This window comes from Alnus glutinosa, chromosome 1 (assembly GCF_958979055.1).
Source record: "Alnus glutinosa chromosome 1, dhAlnGlut1.1, whole genome shotgun sequence".
Classification (NCBI taxonomy): Eukaryota; Viridiplantae; Streptophyta; class Magnoliopsida; order Fagales; family Betulaceae; genus Alnus; species Alnus glutinosa.
In genome coordinates this window covers 43,630,978-43,654,029 of record NC_084886.1, presented here as the reverse complement: position 1 = coordinate 43,654,029, position 23,052 = coordinate 43,630,978, and the positions used below count along the sequence as shown (strand labels likewise).

Genomic DNA, 23,052 nt, shown 5'->3' with positions numbered 1-23,052 from the left:
TAGGAATAGTCATTCCATTCCGGGAGTTTATTTTGCAAACCAAACGAGGCCTTAAGCTTTAACCAAGTTTATAATATTGTTTTGAAAAAAAATATATTGTATTTTTCTTATTTTTCTAATGGAGCTCAAGTTTAGTCCAATATTGAGTCATTGACCACTACCAAAATGAATTTTGAATATTTTCGTGATAAAAAGTTGCAGAGAACTGGACAGAGATTTGATTGACACCACTGGGAAATATGCCAATCGTGGTCCTGGTCCTGGTCCTGGTCCTTGATTCTTCGGGTCTAGTGAGGGAAGAAGAATTATTTGGATACAGAGAAGAAAACTTGTTCTTCTCTTAATCCAATTCTACCTTCAATGATGACGGGGACCCACATACAGTGCGTGGGTTCCGCATTTACTTAATAAAATAATAATAATTTTTTTTAAAAAAAAATAATAATAATTTTTTTTTAATTTTTTTTTAAAAAAATAATAACTTTTTTTTTTTTTTAAAAAAAAAAAAAAAAAAGGCAGGGGCAGCCACCCCTCAAAGGGGGTGGCGCACTGCCACCCCCGACACTTGGGGAAGGCGGCTGCGCGGCCTCCCCCGACCTCGGGGGTGGCCGCGCGGCCACCTTTAAATCTAGGGGTTGGCCTCACACCACCCCCAACCACTTGGGGAAGGCCGCGCGGCCTCCCCCGACCATTGGGGGTGGCCGCGCGGCCTCCCCCGACCACTGGGGGTGGCCGCGCAGCCTCCCCCGACAACTGGGGGTGGCAGCGCGCCTTCCCCAACCACTTAGCGAAGGCCGCACGGCCTCCCCGACCACTGGGGGTGGCCGCCGGTTGCTTCTATTTTTTTTTTTTTTTTTTTTTAATTTTAATTTTAATTTTGTTTTTCCTTTTAAAAAGAAAAATTATTTATTTTTTAATTAAATAATTATTATTTAAATCATTATTTCACATAACTTTTCACAATACCAATCATTATACACAACTTTTCAAACTTCCAATCATTTCTTACCATTAAAAATAATATTTTTTAATCTAAAAATTCAACACCTAAACACAACTTTTTGCCTCGAAATTCGCAATTAGAATAAGAATTCAATTCTAATTCTAAAAATTCAATACCCAAACGAACCATCTTTGATATCCTTTATTAGTTTTACAGTGGTCTTGACCTTCACAATATCAACTAAAACTCCACCAGATTAATTTCACTTCAATATTCTGAAGAAACATTTCATATATCTCATAGGTAAGAACAGTAATTAGTTTAAAAGTCTGTCTAATCCAGGTTACAACCCCCCATCTTATCCAATTCACATCAACATTCAGAAGCCTAAGAAAAAAAAGAAAAATCCCAAAAAAGCAAAAACAAATATCTACTTGATAATGGCCAAGATGAGATTTCTTCATTATGAGATTAGAATTTACATTTGGATTCACATTAATATTGTGAACCAGTCAAATGCTTCAGAACTGCATTGGTAGATCGATGAGCAAAATACTTTTGCCTTAGCAATACGTATGGGTACCCCATGAATGACAAAAAGTGGGCAGGTTTTGAGAAGGAAAGTATTTCATACCACACTTGGTTGTTCTCATCCAACTCAATTGAGAAGCGTTCTTCACCAGCCTGCTTTCCAGCAAAATTACAAGTTACATATTAGTGGCATTAAGAGTTTATCAAATTTAAGCAGGTTTAGCATGCTAAAAGATAATTTAAGCAATAATTACGGTGAAATTGCATGCATATGCCCCTCAGTTTTAGGGCTAAGCACCGCCCCTTACGGGCAGATTTCAGCCGTACCTTGCCCCAGTATCTGCCCCCCAGCAGGAGGCAGTTTTAGTATCCGCCTGCCCATCCACAGCAGGTAGAATCCACTCATATCCGCCCCTAGCGGACGAATAATTTGTGCTGAACCAACCATGTTAACCATATCCACCATCTACACGTAGTCATCTGTATCTTCCTCTTCCAAAATCATTAGAAAAACCCAGAAACACCCCAAATAAAACACACATTTCTCCACCAATGTCACATCTAAATGGCCAAAGCAAAGAAAACACACCTCCAAAAGCATTAGAGAATAATAGATCTACAACCAAAATATCAAACAAATATATCCACATAATAGAACTTTAAAACACAAATACACAAAATTGAAAACAGATCAATGATTAAAGACAAAGACAGACAATGAGAGAGAGAGATCGACAACTTATCAACAGAATCATGGCAGCGGCTGTGAAGACTTGAAGGCTGAAGCGGCAAGAGAAAGTTCGACTTGATCACTTGACTCTTGAGAGAAAGTAAGAAAATGAGAGTACGAGAGAGGGTGAGAATGAGAGAAAGTGAGGGAAAATGAGGCTGAGAGAGCAAGGGATGAGAGAAAAACCCTAGATCTACAATGTGCGAGCGAGAAAGGGACGAAAGATAGGCATTGCATTTCACAAAAGATAAAAGTATATGATATTTTATTTAGGGTGCGTTTGGGATTGCGATTTCATAGACAATAAGTGCGATTTTAAACCAAATCGCAAAATATAAATCGTTTGAGAACTGCATTTTTAAAAATTGCGATCGCAGGTGAGATGGTGCTTTTTTGAAAACGCAGAATTTTAAAGGCTAATTTGCGATTTTAAATGTTAAACTGCGATTTTGCCAAACACTTAATTGCGTTTTTAAAATTACTTTTTTCAAATCACACATTTTAAAATCAAGCACTTTTTGAAATCGTAAACTCAAACGGACCCTTATTATATTATTGTATATAGTATATTTTAATAGGATATTGGGTATGCGGGTGGGGAAGTATTATCCGCCCCCCATACCCAATATCTGCTATCTGCCTGTAAATGGGCGGTTTTTTTAAATTCATCCACTTGCCCATAGTAATGGGGGAAAATCTGCCCATCAAGCTTACAGTCTTATTACCCCAGGAGGCAGACAGGTTTAAAAAATTATTGGTTGTGCCGATTCCCTTAGGATATAAGAAAATAAAAATAAAAAGAGTTCATCTCTTGGGATATGGCATATTCTATGAATATAAAATTTCAAAGAAAATAATAGATCAGTTGCAGCCAATTCCCTCACTCACATGTCAAGATGATCAAGATACGAAAGTGATAGAACACGCCCTTGTTTAATTGCGGAATCCACAGAGTTGCAACAAGCTAAAATAACTGCAAGAGCTTTTGACCAAACTATCACATATCTAGCCTACTCGATTACATTATCATCTAACATAAAATAAAAAATAATTTTACTTAAAATAGTAAATAATTTTACTTTAGAGAAATAGTTAAGTGTAAGGCAGTCTAACACACAATTAGAAAATTGTTGGTGTTCCGTGAGCATCAGAGCTAAAAATGGATAAATAAGTTATTAAATCACCAAAATCACAATATACAGTAATTTCTAAGACATATTCAGCTAGTACTAATCTTCCAAAGGGCAAACATAAGAACAAAGAGTAATCAAGTAGGATAGACAGAGAATAAAAAAAAAACTATTGAATAAACAGGCCACCTGGTCCAATAGACCATTTGCAACTCTTAAGAAAATGTTATTGGAAAAATACAAACTCAAGTCAGAACGTCACAGAAATCATTAAAATCATCTTCCAACCTAAGCCCTGATCCCTATTTTATACAAATATGGAAAAGGAAAAGTATCTAAACCACCCAAGTTTCCTAGCCACAAAATATGATGAGCAAGTGAAAAGGCACTAACCAGGAGGTGACCTTGAAGGGTACCGCTTCCAAAACCAAAAGAAGCCATGGTCTTGTTAGCCTTTCTCTTCTCATGTACATATACAACCTGAAGAGGCATCATGAGCCATGGCAGAAACTCCTTGAGGCAAACACAGAACTTGACTCCACTCTGAATAGGTGTCTTGGGATCAACAAATGTCCAATTGAGTCCAAAATGCCTGCAGTAATCAGATTAAGTCGAGGAATTAGGATCTCCATCCTCATTTTTTTAAAGTGTCTCTACATCTAACACTATCCACACACCTCCAATTCTGGAGAGAGCTCTTGCCCTTTTCATAAGTCTCAAGACCGGAACCAACTAATATACGAGCATGGTTAAGTAAGAAACCATCTTTTGCGAGCTCCTTATCTTCTTGGAGGCAAGACAGTGGCTTAGCAGTAGCTCCTCTAAATTTAGAGTCATAGTTGAATGCACCTGACCTTGTGTAAATAAGTATCGTAAACAAGTTCAGATAACATAATTTAACAACCAAAGATTTCAATTTCGTTGACAAAAAGAGAACTTTTGAGTCAAATTAGAGCCTTTATACTTGTTGATGCAGGCCTTCTGTTCTTGAGGAGAGGGCCGAACCCAGCACAGGAAAACCATACCTCTGTCAAAAATATCGATAATCTTCAAATGGGTAATCACGACATTGTCACATATTGAACAAATAATTGATATATAGAATTGGGATATCAGCAAATGAAACAAATTGAGGAATTCAAGTATTGAGTCAAAATAAGCCTCAACTTATATGCTCTCTCATCAACAACATAATCCTATTGGAAAACACAATGATAAACGAAATCCCTATTGGTTTCAAGAACGTAATCAAGAAAATGATTCTACCTAAAAAAATTGAACCAACGAACTATGGAAGTACTTGAGTTCAACAAATTTACAGTCAAACTAAATGCCAGACTTGTAATGATTAAACAATTAAATAAAATAGTAACTAGTAAAGTGAAAGAGAAACCTGAAGCAGCTCGAATTATTTTAAAAAATAAAATAAAAGAGTTGAAAAAAAAATATAATTTTACATCAGAGATTCGAGAAACAGGGAATTGAATGAGTTTGATATTAAGAAATTATACCCCAAACCTTTGCGAAAAAATGCTAAAAGTTCTTACCTTTGAGTTCAAACAAGTTGTTGAAAGGATGGACTTCGGTACTGTCGCGACGATATGAGCGTATGAAGTTCCACTTCACTTTCGGTGAAGACGTGAAGCTGTGCGACTCTGATGAGAGGGCTCAGGACGAGGAGTTCTTTTTGAAAAAAGAAAAAGAAAAAGAAAAATGATTTTAGTTATCCAAAAAAAGAAGTGATTTTAGTTTCAAATTATGGATTTTTTTTTTTTTTTTTTATGAGCAAATTATGGATTTGATTTTAATTGATAATTTATATCCTTATTTAATCGATTTTATAATTTTCTTTTTTTAAAATGTTTGGTTTATATTTTTTGTCCATCTCCAAATAAGAAATGGGCAAATCTACCATTGAATATGACTCACATATTCAATAGTATATTTAAAAATAAAAATAAATAAATAAAGAGAGAGTAAAAAAATGGGCCAACAAATTTGTGAATACTTCTTTTCAATTATCAATGGATTTTTTTTTTTTTTTTTACGCAATACTAAGAGAATTTGGTAAGGGGATTTTTATTTTTTATAATTCTCTTTTTGATAATTATAAAAAGTAGGGGTATTTTTCTTCTTCTTCTTCTTTTTCTTTTTGACTGTGTTATCCATATGTTCTGTTGTTTAGAGAAGTTTTTTTTTCTTTTTCAAAATGTAATCCACTCAGAAGATTTTCAAGATCAGATGGAAGAGCTGAAACAGTTTTTATAGTTTAATTCATTCTGGTGCAACAAAATGCATTTCCCCTTTTGTTATGATATTCAGCAGTTTGAAGGATAGGAAAAGCTGGAAATAAGAACATTGGAGTTAAATAATGGAACAAACCATATTAATCTTTGTTGCTGTTGCCTAATTTTCAGAACAATAGTGATTTAAAACTCTCCCTTATCTCTCGCAGGACTTCGTTGAAAAGAGGGAGAAGAACTTCTGAGTTTGGGTTCCCGGAGGAGGGAGGTCCCTCCCTCCTCCCGGATTTTGTTCCTCCCTGGGTTAGCCTAGTGGAGGCTAGAGTCTCCCAACTACTAGGGTTGTGGAGTTTTGAGTCCCCCTGGACTTGTTCCAGTGGTGGTTTTAGTCCTCCTAGTTTTTTTGAACTATGGAGTGTGTTTGTTTTTTAGTTTTTTAGGTTTCTTTGTTTCTTGGCAAGATAACACTTCAGAGAGGAGCCGGAGGGGGTAGCTTTCGTCGTACGTGTCGCCGGCGAAACGATTTGGGGAGTCTCAGTTTTTATCATTTTTTAGTTCCAGATCTGCTCTGTTCTGCCACTCTCTAGTCGACACGCGCCCCCCAGCCTTGCTCGCCGTCATCCTCCAGCTCTGCCGCTGCTAGCTACTGCCGATATACTCACCGTTGACCGGCGCGTGGTCGACACGCGCCAGGGGGTTAGTCACTCCTTGGGCCGCGCGTGATGACCACGTTTCCGCCTCTGTTGCCGTGCTTGGTGGCGTTCGGTGGATTTGGTGTTCGGTTGCTGCAGGGGAGTTGCCGGCGGCGGCGCGTGTTTCACACGCGCCGTCTCCGGCGGTGCTTTATTCCGACGACAGCTCTTTCTTTGGGTGGTTTCCTGTTCTTGATTGCAGATTGTATTTGATAGTTTGCTCTGTGTTAGATTTAGCCTAGTCTTTGATGATTTGTGACTGACTCCATAGTGCAAGTAGAGGTTCAAATGTCAACGCAGAGGCACATTTCTATTGATTAGGTTTATTTGTAGCAACTATCGGTATAATCTGAGTTTTAGGGTAACTGTAAGGGGACATTTGTATTGTTATGAGTCCCTTATTGGTCTGAGTTTGTTTATGACTGTAACTATGTTACCCTTTGGGTGTTTAATGAAATGTTTACGTCTTCCCTTCAAAAAAAAAAAAAAAGAACAATAGTGATTTTATTTACTCTGCAGATTGAAAGAAGCAAGGATAAGGGTCGACTTTTTATGGATATGGGAGGGTATGATTTATATGGGAAAAAGAAATTCCTTCCAAAGTTCAATAGGAATTGACTGTAATTTGTTGGCCAAATTGCAATCGATTCGGGCAATTAATGAGAGAAGATTTATCTGCACGACCAGGCGTGTAATCATTTTGTCTACTATTGATTAAAGTATTTTAAGAATTACTTCTTCATTTTTTTAATTCCCATTTAATCAATTTGATCATTCCTCACCACCCACCTTCTTTGGACTGATTTCGTAACTTACACTTTGTTTTGTAATGTTATGGGCTTTAACTTTTAACACAGTAAAAAAATTTTGTAATGTTAGACAGTAGACTTGTGATTCCTTATCCTCTTCTTCCTTGGAGCCAGTATGGTAATATTTAGATTCACCCTTTTATGCAACAATAAATACATTTTTCTATTTCCCAAAAGTAGGACATTATTGATTATTGTTTTGTAATGGAGGCTGCAAATACCAGCTGTTCTTCAGAAGGTGCTTCCCCGAAAGTATTACATAATGCAAAACTTAAAGAGTAAATATAACAAAATGGACCATCAAAACAGAGAGAACAGATATGAGGGTTAAGATTGTTATTAACTTAGTCAAATAAACTCACCCAAGTTGAAGATCAAAAGTTTAATCAATAGATTAAGAAAAAAAGCTACAGGACCAGTAAGTAGCAAACACAATAGAGACTGGTTACCTCAAAGGCAGAAATGTCAAAAGAAGAATAGGATTCGGAAAGCACATTTGTCTTGTTAGTTTTACAAACCAATGAATGGCAGTAATTAACTACTGCTCTAAGATCTGTCAAATTTGGCAATGAAGGAAGAAACTGTTCCTCTTGTCAATTTTACAAAACAATAGCTCTAACTAACTAGCCTCCAGATCTCCAATGTAAAAGTCATCAATCATGTCAAAGACTCGGGTTGCATGTTGTGGCCTGACAAATGGAAGATTGACAAGATGTTAGGAAATTCACAGCCATACCGATATATTACACAAACATAAAAGAAAAGAAAACGGAAATTTTGGTTGTGATCCAAATTGTGATCATGAAAGACAAAATTCAACCAAGTGTTGATCATACAATTGTAATTATCAAGAATATGTATTACACTTTGCATGGAATTCTAAACAGAACAGAAATGCATCATTTTTTATTTTTTATTTTTGTTGATAAGTTGAATAGCAATGCATCATTAAAAGAAAGATTATATATAAGTACATATTTGGAGGATTATGAGAGAGATCGAGATATTTCACAAGGACAAGAAGGTAAATCAAAACCAGTGAGACATTTTCTTTCGAAATTCTATGGAACAAGGAAGATAAACAGGAAAAAAAAATTGTTTCCTACTGCCAAAATATTGGGGTAAAGTAAAATTCTTTAGCAAAAAAGGATGGATACCCATAAAACCCTTCGGTTGAATCATCGCCAGCATGTGCTAAGATGGCATCACCACCTGGATGTTCCTCTACGTATGATGTAACATCAAAAACCTACAGTAAAGGAAAAGAAAATTGGGCAAGTAAGAGAACGAGTACAGAGTCCTGAATGCATTAATTTCAGGTAGTTTCAAGTTTCAAATGAAGCACCAAACCACAGTAAAAGGTAAGACCTTGTCCTTGATGATGATCCAGCAATCAGTTTTCTTGTTATGCAAAGAGACTTCAGCTTTACTGTAGATTTTGGATGCCTAAAAGCAAAACAAAATGCATAGTTGGACGGTCATGAAATAGTCATCGAATGATTAAAGGCAACTAAGAACATTGAGAATTTTTCATTTTTAGGGTAAAATGCACCTACACTAGCTGTGATTCAACATAGTTCTATTGACATCTCCTAGGTTTACAATTCCTCTAATCACACTCTTTCTAGTGTCCAATTGTTCTAATCAACTAATTTCATCCACTTTTATATTAAAAGCTTCAACAGAAATTAGTCGTATGAGATGCACGAGACCCCACAAACACTTATCCACATCTTTCTCTCCAATCACACACACGTACAATATCCATTTTTTTTCAAATGACTAATTAATAATGATTTTAACAGAATGCATTAAACCATAGAGGGGATAAATGCATTTTACTCTCTCTTTTTCCAATGAAGAAGTACATAAGAGTAACAGACATCTTAATTCTATACTTCAGTACCGTACCAACAATGGAAGACATGAGCAGTTTAGTATATAGCATGTCAATCAAGGTTTAATGCAGTATTGCGTGAAGCTCAGGCTAATGGAGCTCATGCATCTTCATCAAATATGGATCTCTTCATCTAGAAATCAAGTCTATCCCACTTAAGCAGCTATGAACATGGAGCAAGCTCTATCTGAACATCCCCCTCCGTCCTCCCTCTTTTCCCCTCACCACCTCTCCAATGACAAATCTTGACACAATGAAGTTGGTTTACTCACTTCCTTTACATCAATCCTAACCTGCTTCTAGTCTCCAACTCAAGCGTATTATAAACGAGTCAGAGTTTACATTGTTTCATATAAACAAAAAAGAGGGTTCTAGTTTTCTTTTTTCTAAATCCATTTTGAAACTTCAAATTTCTTTTAGTTGGAACCTGCAAAAACAAAAACTTCGCCAAACCAAGCCTAAACAACGCATCACCTTAACTTTTCAGACTCCAAAAAAAGTAAAATGCTAGAGCTACTACAAGCTTCACTACAAAATTTATGCAAACTAATGCGGCATCAACCGTAGCAACTGCTACATCAGCAACTTAAAATTTTTGTTTCCGCGTAAGTTTTTATTAACAAATGCTACACCGCTGCGCTAGTTTGTAAAAAATATGTAGAGAATTTTGTAGAGTCTGTAGCAAAACTCTCAAAAAAAAAAAATAACACATGAGATAAGAGTTAAGACCCAAAATGCTTTCTATCAACTTCCTCGGTTTTCTCAACAACCAAACAGAACATCAACTCATATCATTTAAGTATAAATCTGAAAGAATTAAGTCTGAAAAAGAAAAAAAAAGAAAATATATATATATATATATATATATCAAGAAAGATTAATAACTTATGGAGTGTTTACCTTCTTATTGCTAGCATTTGACTCAACTTTTTTCGAAAGACCTGCAGTAATTTTTATTTACTTTTATCGAATCAAACATGATGTACACAAACATTACAATTATCCTACATGATTGTGTTCAGTCACAATATAGAGGGTAAAGAAAATGAAAGTGATAAGATAAAAGAAACAAGCAAGCTTACCAGATTTACGGTCTCGCGGGATCAAAATTAGAAGTCCCAAAAAGACACTCAGAATCAGTGCCAGTACAACTATCATCATATCGTACAGCTTAGCTTCCATCACATTTAAAACGAATCAAATAAAAAGCATAATACGAGAATGTGAAAAAAGCCTAAAAAGACAAGCTTTCAGTGTAGCCAAAAACTAAATCTAACAGATATTTTAAGATCAAAAAGCAATATTATTTTAAATCTCCTGGGATTTTCTTTCATATCTATCCCAATCATCAAGTTTTAATTCAAATATTGCACATACACTATTTATTTTTTTGATAAGGCCTTTTTACTATTTTCAACCAGCGGTACCCTCAAGTTCAACGTTTTACTCAATACCCATTATTGCCAGCCAAAATCCAAATACACAGAGCACCCAAAACCATCCAAAAATTTAAAAGAAAAAAAAATGCATTATTGAGTAGGTTTCTGGGTTTATATATAGACACATAAACAAATAGAATTACTATAAAGTAGATTTCGATTCAAATATATGGGAAAGGTTTCGCATTGCAATTACCAGAGTTAGATGGCTGTCCTGGCCGGCGGGGATCGGAGGTGGCCGGTGAGAGTGAGACAGTGGTGTTGGGCTCTCAGCTTCTGCTCGTATGTGTTTCTTCTCAAATTCGCTGGCTCAACAGTCGCAGAGTTTAGAGCATTACTAGCGGCTTCCCTACAAGGAATCTGTTCCATAAATTTTAGAAAAAATTTTAAGAAAGTCAAAAAAATCATCCCACAACAGGTTCCCTACAATTATCTGTTCACCTCCCATTTAATTGTTTATTCTAAAAATATAATCTCTCTCTTACTTTATCTCTTTCTTTTCTTACTTTTAATTAAAGTAAAAGTAACAAAATAATATTTTAATGATATAGGGAAAAATGAAAGGAAGCTGCTGTAGGGTATTTTTTAATCGGGAAGCAAAAAGTAGTTTTATTTCCTACATTTAGAGAAAATGAAGAGAAGGGGAAGGGAAGCTGCTAGGAATGCTTTACACGTGGGCTTCTCCTTGCACGGAATGACAAATCTACCAGGAGTGTACAACAGTTGTAAACAGTTGTAATTGTACAACTATTGTGCACAATTCTCGAGACATGGGATTCCAGGTGCCATGTCTCTAAGAGCATTCCTAGCAGTTTCCCTTCCTTTTCCCTTCATTTTCCCTAAATGTAGGGAATAAAACTACTTTTTGCTTCCCTATCAAAAAACACCCCACAGCAGCTTCCCTTCATTTTTCCCTATATCATTAAAATATTATTTTGTTACTTTTACTTTAATTAAAAGTAAGAAAAGAAAGAGATAAAGTAAGAGAGAGATTATATTTTTAGAATAAACAATTGAATGAGAGGTGAACAGATAATTGTAGGGAAGCTGCTGTGGGATGATTTTTTTGACTTTCTTAAAATTTTCCCTAAAATTTAGGGAACAGATCCCTTGTAGGGAAGCTGCTAGTAATGCTCTAAGACCTTGCATAACAGTTGTGCAAGAGTCATTTTCCATTTACAAGTGGGGGCTGATACTTGCACAACAGGTTGTGCACAAGTTGTTGTGCACCAAACTTTTCTCAATCTACAATTGTGCTCGCTAAATATTTCCTATAAAATTTTTTTACTGGCGATAAAGAAAAATTAAGAAATTGTGAAATACAAATTATACGATAAATGTTAAAATGAAGACTCATGATTTGAGTAATTTTAGAAGTCTCTCATGTGTCACTTTTGTGTCATTCCAAAAGTGAGATAGCTTTTAAAATCACCATTTGATTAAAATTTAATAGTAATCAATCACAAGTCCAATGGTGATTTTAAAAGTTACCTCATTTTTTGAAAGACACAAGAAAAACTTTTAGTATTACTTTGTTTTTCTTGAGTCTTCAAAACTAATATTACTCCTTTTAACATTATCATTGTATCAAAATTCAATAATAATTTATCCTATAAAACATCAATTTTAGGAAAATTCAAAGAGAACGCGAATGTTCCTTTCAGCATTACTCGTGAGTAAGGTTGTTTGCTCGAGGCTTTTTTGTCTGAACAAGTAGCTTGGGTGAATTGATACTATTTTTCAATTATAACATTACCATTATTCATTATAATAATTTACGTTTAAGGATTAAATATATTTTTAGTAGTTATGTGTTGCCTCGTTATCAGATAACAAACTCGTTTGTAAAAGTATCATAAATTGTTCATGTGGACGGACATCTTATTAATGTAATTGGTACTTTCACCTATGTTCCATCTAATAACTTAACGGCATGTCATGTGCTTTGACTTAATAAGTTTACATTCACAGGCAAAAACGACCATAATAAATTTCATTATAAAGAAAAAGAAAAAAAAAAAAAAAAAAAAAAAAAAAAAAAAAGGTCTAAATGAGTAATTCTAGACACCACCATACTCATATCCTTTTTGTGCCATTCCAAAACCGATGTGATTTTTAAAATCATCAATAGATCAAAATTCGATAGTAATTTATTACAAATACAATAATGATTTTAAGTTTTGGTGAAATACAAGAGGGGCATGAATATTAGAATATAACTAATAGCATTACTCAATTCTAAATACCTAAATTTCACCTTCACATGAAAGATAAAACTAACAAAAGAGAAAACTCTCATTTTTTTTTTTAGTGTTGTGCGACACTCCAAAAGTGAAATAAGACTAGAGCTTGGACGGCACTATTTCACGTTGTCACTGAACTCTCTCTTTCTCCACGAGAGTCATTAGAAGATAAAGGGCAAAACAAATAATTTTGTTGGGACAAGAAAGAACTGATATCACTGGATTTGTTATAAACTAAACCAACATCTATAGTACTCCGTAAATATCGAAGTATCAATTTTAGTGTCAGCCAATGAACCTTGCTGAGGTTAACTATGTAGCGACTAACAACAATGACTAGGTGTAAAATATCTGGACGAGTACACGTCATAGCATACATCATGCTTTCAACTGAACTAGATTAAAAAAACATGTGACTTGAATTGTTCCTTCTCCTCCTCCTCACTCTATAGCTGGAATGAGCAAGTAAAGTACTCATTGGTTTAGAGTTATGCATATCAAAACGTTCAAGTACTTTATCAATGTACTTTTTATATGACAAATACAATTCTCACGCATTACTATCCCTATGAATCTCCATCGTTATACTATTTTTTCACAGCACTCGAATCCTTCTTCGTTTCAAACTCCGCACTCAACATATTTCAATCTTATACTTATAGTGTAAGCATCCAATCTATTACAACATAGGCCCAAGACGGTAGACCCATAATATTACATCTCATCACACAATTTGGGGGAAACCCAAGTTGGGATGGAGCCTAAGTAATAACAAGACCCATTACAGATAGGGGCCTCTTGGGCTTTATACAGTATTCTATATCAATAGCAACCATATTGGGAGAGCTCTGCCACAGTCTGAGGGTCCCCATCTCGTAAGCAATTAATGGGAGGTATAGTCAAGGTTTCCTGATTTCCATAAGCATTCCAGCAGAATGGATCATCCACCAGTTCCCCTTCATATGGGAGAAGCTCCACGTCCGAAAGTGTGATATTTGTGCAAGCAACCGTGTCACTGCATGCAAAATGTATGGGGGGACTGCGCACATCATAGGTGCCCTTTATGTTCCTGAAGGCCACGTCCGTGACATATACAGCTGAAGTTTCGTTTAAGCAAGCCTTTGACAAGCAATAATATTGGTCTATGATTACGCAGTTCATTACGTTCTCCATTTGGATGCTGTCGAATGATATGCCTGTTACAGATCCCGTCCCACCTTGCCATGTCTTGATCCTCAGCCCATTGTCTGATTCCTTAATGACTACGTTACGAACTGTTATGTTGGAAACGCATGCCCGAGAATTGTGCACTCCAAGGCTTCCAATGCTGCATTAAACAGAGGAGACTAAGTCAGGCACGCTAAAAGAGAATGAAGTCACTTGGTGATTTGGGGAGCCTCGAAAAAGCTATATATATATATATATATATGAACTTCATTATTGGATTCTAAATTATTGTCTTAAGTTGATCAGTGTTATTCCCCTCTATTATATGGCTATGGCCCATGGCCATTTCAGAGTTCCATTGAAATTACATATCTTTTTACCTTTTTAATGTTTCCTTTCTCTCTTCACGGCTTTAGGAGTGAACCCCATAAATTGGGAAACAAAAATCGTTGCTTCTCTCTTTACTTCCGTTGGAAAAGGCATTGTACTCCTAAATAAGTTACCATAGTTCCTCTAGCTAGTAGCATGTTCCATTCTCAAGTCCTCCATACATGTGCTCAAGTCACGATATTATACCACCTTCCTGCCTTTTCCAACGGAAGTAAAGAGAGAGAGAGAAGCAACGATTATTGTTTCCCAGGCCAATTGATGGGGTTCACTCCTAATTCCTAAAGCCGTGAAGAGCGAAAGGAAACATAAAAAAAAAAAAAAGAAAAAAAAAAAAAAGAGAGTAATGCTATTGCTTTCTGTATGACAATTAAAACAATTTCAACTGTTAAAGCGATTATTAAATGATGCAGATGCTGCCTGGCTTTTTGGATAAGATAATGAGTGCCAATCTCGCCTGTTGCTTTTCGTTTTTGGCTCTTTTATATGGAGATACCTCCAAGATGCTAGTGGATCTATTCTAGTGGTCACAAATTGTTTTTCCTTGAATATGCTTTCAGATGAGTTGAACTAAAAAAATGGTATTGTTATAATATTAATTAAATTATTAAAGTCATTCATTCATATAAGCTTAATTAAATAATGATACTAGAGCAAATTTTACTTGTTGGAGCATCACTTATTAAGAGAGAGTTTGAGAATATTAATTAATTGATTATATCAATCATTTCCTACTGACTTAAACGTTTTGAATAATTTAACGTGAATCACTGAAATTTAGTGAGACTGAATTGCAATGAATGCAAAGTAGCTTAACTCAAGCAGTTCAGTTGGTAGCTAAAAAGCAGGATTTCAGCTTTCAATTTGTATAAGAAAAAGGATGAGCACCTTATCCCGTGACTAGGCCCGCAAGTGACACCCTCGATGTCAACATCTGCGCACCCAGGTCCGATCGAAATGCAATCATCACCTGTTTAAATCAAATTGCATTATTACATCTAACACATAATACTACAAGGCATGCATACAATAAGCCAAACTGAGTACGAGCTAGAGACAGGATTATTGCCCTACCATTGCTAATCATGGAGTTGTATATTCCAACAGCCTTAGTGTTCTCAATGTGGATCCCATCGGTATTGGGGCTAAGTTTAGGCGAAGATATGGACAGCTTTTCTATCAGTACTCCATCACAGCCATCGAATTTCATATGGAACTGAGGACTATTTTGGATCCGTAAACCGCTGACCACCAAATTGGAGCTCAAGAAGAATCTAATTAACTGTAAAAGAAAGTAAATAAGATTGAAATTAGGACGGTTAAAAATATCAACTTTGTTAATTAAATATCTGAATTGGGTTTTTGATGATTCTACTTACTGCAGGGGAGTCGCATGGTCCTGGCATTGTCGATCCATTAGGACCCTGAAATTGGATATTACTAGCATTTTAGTGACGTAATATTTCATTTCCGTGGAAAGAGCAAACACATATAATTGTGTTAAATCACCTGTTTTTACAAATTCCTATTTAATAAGTAGGGCATATTTAATTGAAATATAAGTGAATTAATGGGAACAAAATTCGAGTTCAGGACTTTTAATTCTAATAACATGTTAAATTATCGCTTTTCTCAAAAGCTTCTGCACATAAAAAAATAATAATAATAAAAAATAATAATAAAATAAAAAAGAGAAGATAAATTAATACTGAAAAACTTTCACATAGATGGCTCACCCGGTGTGGCTTGCATGGGAGAGCCCACCACTCCTGGCCATTCCCTTCAATGGTTCCTTTCCCTGTGAAAGTCATCTGGTCAAGTCGGTAAAACACAAGCCATTGCTTACGGCTATCCGCTTTCGGCCAAGAATTTGGTCCCTCCGGTGGCATTAGGACCCCATCCACCTTTTCACAGACAAAGCTTAGTGTTAAATAGTCACTTATATATCTAAAAGGATAAACCGATAAAAATAGCTAGCTAATTTAATCATTAGAGATGAATGATGGGGAGAGTGCTTAAACTAAAGACATTTGTTACTATACCATATTAAATTATTATTATTTAAAAGTTTAAGCCGATAAAAAAACCTGTATAGGCCGAAATTTTGTATATAGCATTCTACTGAATGAAATGAGCAGAAGAACGAGGAATCTTTGTTCGAATACTTACTTGAAATACAAGTCCTGGCTTGCATGGCCCTGAGAAGATTGTTGAAGTAATTTTGAAACAATAGTCTGCGGGAGCCAGGACCACTCCCGATTCTACTGCACAAGCTGCTTTCCATGCTGCTATAAATGCAGGAGTGTCATCAGCAGAACCGTCTCCAACTGCCCCAAAAGATGTTACATCGAAAACACAGCCTGTGTTAGAATTCCCGGGATCATTTGGGTACGGGTCAGAAGAAACAGGAGGAGTAACAGGGGATGAACGCTTTGGAGGTTCAGGGGGTGAGGCAGGGGAGCTTTTGTTCTTCTCCTTCTTGTGGTAATGGGATCTTCCTTCCACATTGTTTGAGTTCTCGAAGATAAGGCTCGCCGTGACCCAAATGACTAATAGCGTGCGAGGAAGGTCCATGAGAAGCAAAGCTTTGAAGGCTTATCTGGGTAATCTTCAACACTCTGAAGAATGTCTGTCAATGTTTCAGCAGGAACCACCACAGAATGCTGGCCAAGTGTTCCACTGAAAAAGTGACAAAAACGTTCAACACTCGGATTTCTTATTGCAGAAAAGTTAGAAAACTAATGGATGAGAAAGAAGAAATAGAGTTAACTTCTAGAGGCCTCAAATAAACTATCCTGGCAAGGACCAGTTGAAGCAGAGGCTCTTATTTATACTCAACGAAAAGTTTCTCAGAAGAACTGTTCTCATGCATAAGGTTGACACGTGTCAAGTTCAGGTAGACTAAAATGTTATTGTCTTTAGGAGAACGGTTGGAGGCTTTTGAGTTTTGAAGGGGTTTTGAATCCTGGCAGAGTAGTGTTTGTTCTTAAGTGGATTTTTATCTCTGATCTCACTTTTCTTTCTCTCATGCTACTCTCCTTATTTTGCTTCAGTGCCATGTGGTCCAAAGATCTTATGTTTCTTTTTCCTTTTTCTTTTTCATTTCTTATATCACTTTCTTTTTCTTTTCTTTTTTTTCCTACTCTTCTTTTTTAGTGGCTTGAAGCTGTGAGGAATTGCATCTTCAATAGTACTTTGCTCTTGTGAACTGGTTTGAGGCTCTTATTTCCTAGAAAAGGGTGCCAAAACCAAATGTGTTCTTCATGTCCTCGTATCTTGAGCTGTGATGTCATACGAGGCATCTCTCCTTTGCACTCTTTTCTGTCTCTCCCCCCTCTCCCTCTCTCTCTCGTGAGCTAATTAACTTAAGCATCGAATATTGATTGAGATGTTTTATTCCCACAGGACATTCTTCTGAAATTAATTAAGGCAGTGTAAATATCACATTTACCATCAATCTATATCATAAACCATATTTCATGTGATACCAATATATATTATTGCTGTTCTTTCATGAAGTCTTTTATTGCGAAGAGAGAGAAAGAGATCATATGATACTTTGAATATTATGTGGGGATGAGAGAATAAAAAAACAGCGCAGTAGCAAATGGGTGGATGTGGAGGTTTTAACGTAAAAGCAATAGGACTCGTGACTCTTTCTTGTTGTTTTGCCTCTTGTGGCCATGGAACTATGGAAGTAGTAGGAAGCATGTACGTACGTATAGTAGGTGCGGGAGTGGGGACAATAGGATTAAACCGCCCACGGGTGAATCCAAACCCGATGGGCCCATAAGCCAGAAACCCCTCTCTCATGAAAAGGCTAGAACCTTTCCAAACAAACTTTAAAATCTCACGTGACTCTTCAAACCAACTATACACACAACAACAACAACAACGAAAGCAATGAAAGAACTGAATTCACCTGAGTCACGTTACAGGATTCTAGGGAGCTTGGGAATTAGCTTCGGTCATGACCATGCAAAGCCAGCCAATGGTGATGTGTTGCAATAGCATGTTTTTTTTCTATTCAAATGAGAGAAGGGAAAAAAGGAGATTACAAAGGAGCGTATTTCCCGCTGTTAATTCTATTGATCGAAGAAAGAAATGTTCAAATTGGTTGTGAAAAAATGTGAATTGGAAGAGGCTTTTTTATAGGGGGGGTTAATTGTTATTACATTTTGCTCGAGAAAAGATGGCCTGGTAAATGCATGTGTTTGTCTCTGTCTGTCACGTGTACACTCTCACGGGCGGTTCCTAGCTGTGATTGAGAATTTGGAGTGCACTTTTTCTGTTGCCTGACACAAAAGAGTGATGATTTTATGTTTCATGGTCTTCAGCTACGACACGTCGGATTCAGCTACATGCACACCACGTACGCTCTCTCTTATTGGTTTCTTTTGGTTGTGGGGCCCGTCTGGGTAGGCTACGAGTGGGGCCTGCCACCCGTTGTGAACTTGTGATGGAAGAGAGGGAGAGAGAAGGGTCTCTTCTCGAGCAAAATTCACATGCTGCTATAAGTTGATTTTGCTGAAATTTGAGATGACCATCTCTAGATCCCTCTCTCGCTATGGGAAGATGGAGTGGCGGCACGTGGCAGCTGGGATTTCACGGGTTGGTGTTTCTGTGTCACGGGTGACAGAAGGATTACGTACTAATTACGGGATTATTAATCTTTTAGATACCCTAAACTTGTACTTACAAGTTACAAGACAACAAAATAGAGACAAATTTACAGAGACACAGCATAAAAATAGAGGGCTGGGCGACGATCACGAAGAGATATTTGGTGGTCTGATTTTATTAAATCCCGCACCTATTTTTCAAAGCTATTTTTGTTGTATATGTTGTAACGATTGTTCTAGTTAACTGCAATACACATAATACGAGTAATTTGATGCATTTGTCTTGCGTATTTGCATTTTTAGTGTTTATTTATGTAGTTTAATGTAATTTTCTTTACACGTATCTATAAAAATAATAATAATTAAAAAAAAATGAGGTTAAAAGAGCAAAATACCTATGGATTGCAAATTAGTAAACCTTATGTTAGTGAGAACTTGACTCGAATTCTATCCCTAAAACGAGCACAGCGATTGATTTTAATTTTCATTAATACCTCATACTTGTTTGACTCTTGGGTGAAAACTTGTGCTCAATACAGCACAGCCATGCAAAATATGGGAGTGGTTTGGTAAAATGTTGTAACATTCTATTCACTTATCAAATTAATACTGATATTTTTCTCAAAACAAGTTAGCTAATTAATGGATTTCTCAAAACTTTAACATCATTAACTCATTTTTTAACACAAACTACAAAGTTCTTCTCAAAATTAAACTACTTTTTTTAAAAAAAAAATAAAACACAAAATATTTTTTCAAAAAACAAATGTTTAAAAAATGGAGATGTTGTGCGGTGGTCACTGCCTCACGAGTCGCGGGCATCGGATGTGGCCGCCGACCAATTCTAGTAGCCCTATAGTGGCCGCTTGTTAGACCTGGCAGCTACTTCTAGGACAGCTAGAGCACCGCCACAGTGGCAGCACCGTCGCTATAGTGCTACCATTTTTGAACGTTTTTATGTTGTAAAAATAATTCTCAATTTTTAAACTTTTTCAAATCGCTTCTAAAAATTTATTTAATCAATTTTCAACATTTCTCAAATGTGACTTTTACCAAATCAATTTTGAACTTTTACTTTTTTTGTTTTTCAAAATCCAAAACTCAAAATTATAACAAATGAACTATAACGTACCTTTTGTCTTCAAGCCGTTGAGGAGCGTGAAGCGCAAAGAATGCCAAGTACTATTAAACTGATTAGTCTATTAATGTGGAGGCTCAAAAGCCCGTGATGCATCAGAACCACTTACAATTGGGCTTCGTCTGTGGCCCAGGGCCCACATGGACGTTGTATAATGCGTACACGTAGGGAACTTTAAAAGTACAATAAAATAAAGCCTAGCTAGTGTATGAAAACTTTAATATAGTATCTACTGAGCTGCGGCCGCCGGCAGTGGTGTGAAGTAGAAACAGGCGGACAGGAGGACGGCCAACTAGAACAAGCAGCAACTTTTGCTTTGTCCAGTATGACGCGCGTCCTTCTTCATCGGAAAATATGCTTGCATGTTGTCCTTTTTCTCTCACCAGCATATGCGTACAGCATATATAATGGCTTAATTATGACTGAATCTCAAGGAGTTGGCTGAACTGTTAACGGCTTTGAATTTGATGGTATTTCATTATTTCTATCAATTTTAAGGTTTCATTTTTATTTTTTATTTTTTAGTGTAACAATTTTTGGAGGCCACGCTAGTAACGAAGTCAAGTCTTACCTAATTTGTGTAGAAGATACTTAACAAGAGTTTAAAAATTTGTCCTTTAGGTAAATATACAAAATGACCCTGTCTTTAAGATTTTTCGTTATAAAAAATAAAATAATAGACAATGGCTATGCTCATAGTATTGATTGTCTTCTCTTCTTCATCTTGAAGGTAAATGTAAACGGGTGTATTGCCATTTAACACCAATAGATCATTTACTTCCAATGTGACGAGGGCAATTGAAAATCAATGGAGATGCATTTGAGCTTTTCTTAGTTCCCTCGTCAAAATAAGATATCACTAGCCCAACCCTAAGGGGTGGCTCAGATGGTTAGGACCTAGGACGGTATGGTATTTTTCCCTTCTAATCTCAAGTTCGAGTCTTGATGGGAGCTACTTTTTTTTTGGAGCAGCCACCCCGACATAGCCCATGATTCAAGGCCTCATTTCTATAGTGGCATTGAGAATGGGGCAAAAGATGAGTTTATAGATCTTTACTAAACCTCTACGCTCAGCTATGCTATCACTATGTGTAGGCCAGCATATTCTGAAATATTGTTCGGCTACAGGTGAAATAGGATACCTCGTATAAAATAAAAAAAAATATCACTGGCCCGCTTCAAGTGGCCGAGCAAATTCGGTGCACCCTTGACTCTCCTGGCACACCTAGTAAGCTGACACGTTGCAATTACAAGTAATGAGCATTGTCGGTCAAGCCGGGTTATACTCGGCATTAAAAGTGAAATATGTATGATAGAATGATAGGGATATAAATATCTGCTTTTTTGCCGTTTAAAAATGTGAACAAGCTATAGAATTTTGCTGCAGGAAGTAAAAGAAGGGTGAAGCTAGCATAGAAGTTTATGTATAGCTTGTGCACAACCTTTATTTTTAAAACCTACACGTGTTTTAGTTCAAATTCCCTTCCTATTTGAGTTTAAGCTCAACTGCTGCTTTCTTTAGGAAAAAAAAAAGCCCTACCTTATGACCACCTGGAAATTGATGGAGACCTCCTTTTTCTTTTTATTTACGTATGAGAAAAATAAGAAAAATAAAAAAGAATAATAATAAGGGTGAGGCAGCCCAACAAATACTCCAACAATAAAAAACTAAAATCCTATTGAGAATGAGTCAAATGAATTATCTGAGCCATTGAATTATTAGCACACTGACCAAGAAAGATGTCGCCTGAAACCACAATTTTTGTGTGTGGAAAATTAAGAAAGAATTAATACAAACGAGTTGGAAGGATTTTCCCGTTACGATGGAAACCTAGGAAGACAAAGAGAAACCAAAATGTCAAGAAAAATTGCATGAAAACCTTTTGACCCCATCCTATATTTATAGAATGTGAAAAAAATAAAGTGACTTTTAAATTTAACATGCATGTGTGTAACGTATAACAAAATATTATAAAAGTATAATTTAAATGACACAAATATTTTATTAATGAAGTGAAAACTCAATTAAGAGAAAAATTGCATGAAAACCTTTTGACCCCATCCTATATATATAGAATGTGAAAAATAAAGTGACTTTTAAATTTAACGTGCATGTGTGTAACGTATAACAAAATATTGTAAAAGCATAATTTAAACGACACAAATATTTTGTTAACAAAGTGGAAACTCAATTAAGAGAAAAAAAAAAAAAAAAAAAAAAAAAACTCTTCAAGGCAGCCAAACACAGGATATCCACTATTCAGAAGACAAAACTAGTTACAAAGCAATAGTACTTACATACCCTTACGTAGTGGTCGTACCTTGAACTCTGACGTGTAACCTAATACGAACGCATCTCAACCAAGTCACTTACTTGAAGGGATATTTAATAGAATCATTACCTTATGGCTTCTCCCAAAGATAGACTTCACACGAACACAGTAACAACACTTCGGCAATGGGTTGAGAGCAACCGGATCAGCACAACAACTCCTAAAATATACTCTCTAAGCACTACGGAATTCAATACCAAATTCTTACAAATTACATGCCTAGAGACCTCTATTTATAGGCTACAAAAGACCTAAATCAAGTCTGAATCGATTTTCTCTAGGCAGCGTCCGGACGGTAGCTAAGGGTGTCTAGACGGACAACTAGGAAATCGGCTTTCTAAATTCGCTAAAATTCTTTCCTGAATAGAACCGCATCCGAACGGTGTTGCCCTAGCATTCTGACGGTTGCACTTCTGTTGCATGCAATTTTCATAATAAGGACTGAGCGTCTGGACGATTGTAAATCTTTTGCACATCTTGCCTTATTAAGGATAGCGTCCGGACAGAATAACCATGTCGTCCAGACAATTATAACTGTCTTCCCATATATGTGTTTGGAAATGAAATCATTTTACTTGTCGAACACTGAAAGGTGTCCGGACGTGTTGTTGAGATGTCCGAATGGATGCAACCTGGAACAATTCGAAGCTTTTTTACACGTATGGGAGTCCGGACGAAAAGATCTCGTCGTCCGAACGGAATACCACGTCGTCCGGACGGATGTAAGTGATTTGAACTTCACTGTCTT

At 36.3% G+C, this 23,052-nt stretch overlaps 3 protein-coding genes across 4 annotated transcripts; all 3 read right to left on the bottom strand.

Moving 5' to 3' along the window:
* Window positions 1–1,203: 1,203 nt before the first annotated feature.
* On the bottom strand, window positions 1,204–5,033 carry LOC133871779 (UPF0548 protein At2g17695). Its single transcript, XM_062309558.1, has 5 exons — window positions 4,882–5,033; window positions 4,299–4,361; window positions 4,012–4,188; window positions 3,728–3,926; window positions 1,204–1,627 (listed from the first exon to the last, which is right to left on the bottom strand). The coding sequence occupies exons 2-5, from the start codon at window positions 4,355–4,357 to the stop codon at window positions 1,439–1,441; spliced, it is 624 nt and encodes a 207-aa protein (XP_062165542.1). The 5' UTR covers window positions 4,358–4,361; window positions 4,882–5,033; the 3' UTR covers window positions 1,204–1,438.
* Window positions 5,034–7,541: 2,508 nt separating this feature from the next.
* On the bottom strand, window positions 7,542–10,744 carry LOC133870434 (cytochrome B5-like protein). 2 transcript variants are annotated; one of them, XM_062307894.1, is made up of 6 exons: window positions 10,611–10,744; window positions 10,058–10,150; window positions 9,876–9,916; window positions 8,447–8,524; window positions 8,236–8,327; window positions 7,542–7,767 (listed from the first exon to the last, which is right to left on the bottom strand). In XM_062307894.1, the coding sequence occupies exons 2-6, from the start codon at window positions 10,134–10,136 to the stop codon at window positions 7,698–7,700; spliced, it is 360 nt and encodes a 119-aa protein (XP_062163878.1). In that variant the 5' UTR covers window positions 10,137–10,150; window positions 10,611–10,744; the 3' UTR covers window positions 7,542–7,697. The 2 variants fall into 2 exon arrangements, with proteins under 2 accessions (XP_062163878.1, XP_062164653.1); XM_062308669.1 differs by having other exon boundaries at window positions 10,058–10,145; window positions 10,611–10,724.
* Window positions 10,745–13,070: 2,326 nt separating this feature from the next.
* LOC133883139 (polygalacturonase At1g48100) lies at window positions 13,071–17,051 on the bottom strand. Its single transcript, XM_062322363.1, has 6 exons — window positions 16,381–17,051; window positions 15,948–16,115; window positions 15,591–15,635; window positions 15,286–15,493; window positions 15,100–15,181; window positions 13,071–13,984 (listed from the first exon to the last, which is right to left on the bottom strand). The coding sequence occupies exons 1-6, from the start codon at window positions 16,783–16,785 to the stop codon at window positions 13,480–13,482; spliced, it is 1,413 nt and encodes a 470-aa protein (XP_062178347.1). The 5' UTR covers window positions 16,786–17,051; the 3' UTR covers window positions 13,071–13,479.
* Window positions 17,052–23,052: the final 6,001 nt, after the last annotated feature.

Excerpts from the sequence above, each read along its gene's own strand:
- LOC133871779 (XM_062309558.1), bottom strand. The coding sequence starts at position 4,357 with ATGGTTTTCCTGTGCTGGGTTCGGCCCTCTCCTCAAGAACAGAAGGCC. Across the intron at positions 4,189-4,298 it reads CAGAAGGCCTGCATCAACAA|GTCAGGTGCATTCAACTATG; the intron begins GTATAAAGGCTC and ends TATTTACACAAG. Across the intron at positions 1,628-3,727 it reads CCCTTCAAGGTCACCTCCTG|GCTGGTGAAGAACGCTTCTC; the intron begins GTTAGTGCCTTT and ends GCTGGAAAGCAG.
- LOC133870434 (XM_062307894.1), bottom strand. The coding sequence starts at position 10,136 with ATGATGATAGTTGTACTGGCACTGATTCTGAGTGTCTTTTTGGGACTT. Across the intron at positions 9,917-10,057 it reads CCCGCGAGACCGTAAATCTG|GTCTTTCGAAAAAAGTTGAG; the intron begins GTAAGCTTGCTT and ends AAATTACTGCAG. Across the intron at positions 7,768-8,235 it reads TCAACCGAAGGGTTTTATGG|GCCACAACATGCAACCCGAG; the intron begins GTATCCATCCTT and ends TCCATTTGTCAG.
- LOC133883139 (XM_062322363.1), bottom strand. The coding sequence starts at position 16,785 with ATGGACCTTCCTCGCACGCTATTAGTCATTTGGGTCACGGCGAGCCTT. Across the intron at positions 15,182-15,285 it reads CAACTCCATGATTAGCAATG|GTGATGATTGCATTTCGATC; the intron begins GTAGGGCAATAA and ends TGATTTAAACAG. Across the intron at positions 13,985-15,099 it reads GGGCCTAGTCACGGGATAAG|CATTGGAAGCCTTGGAGTGC; the intron begins GTGCTCATCCTT and ends TGTTTAATGCAG.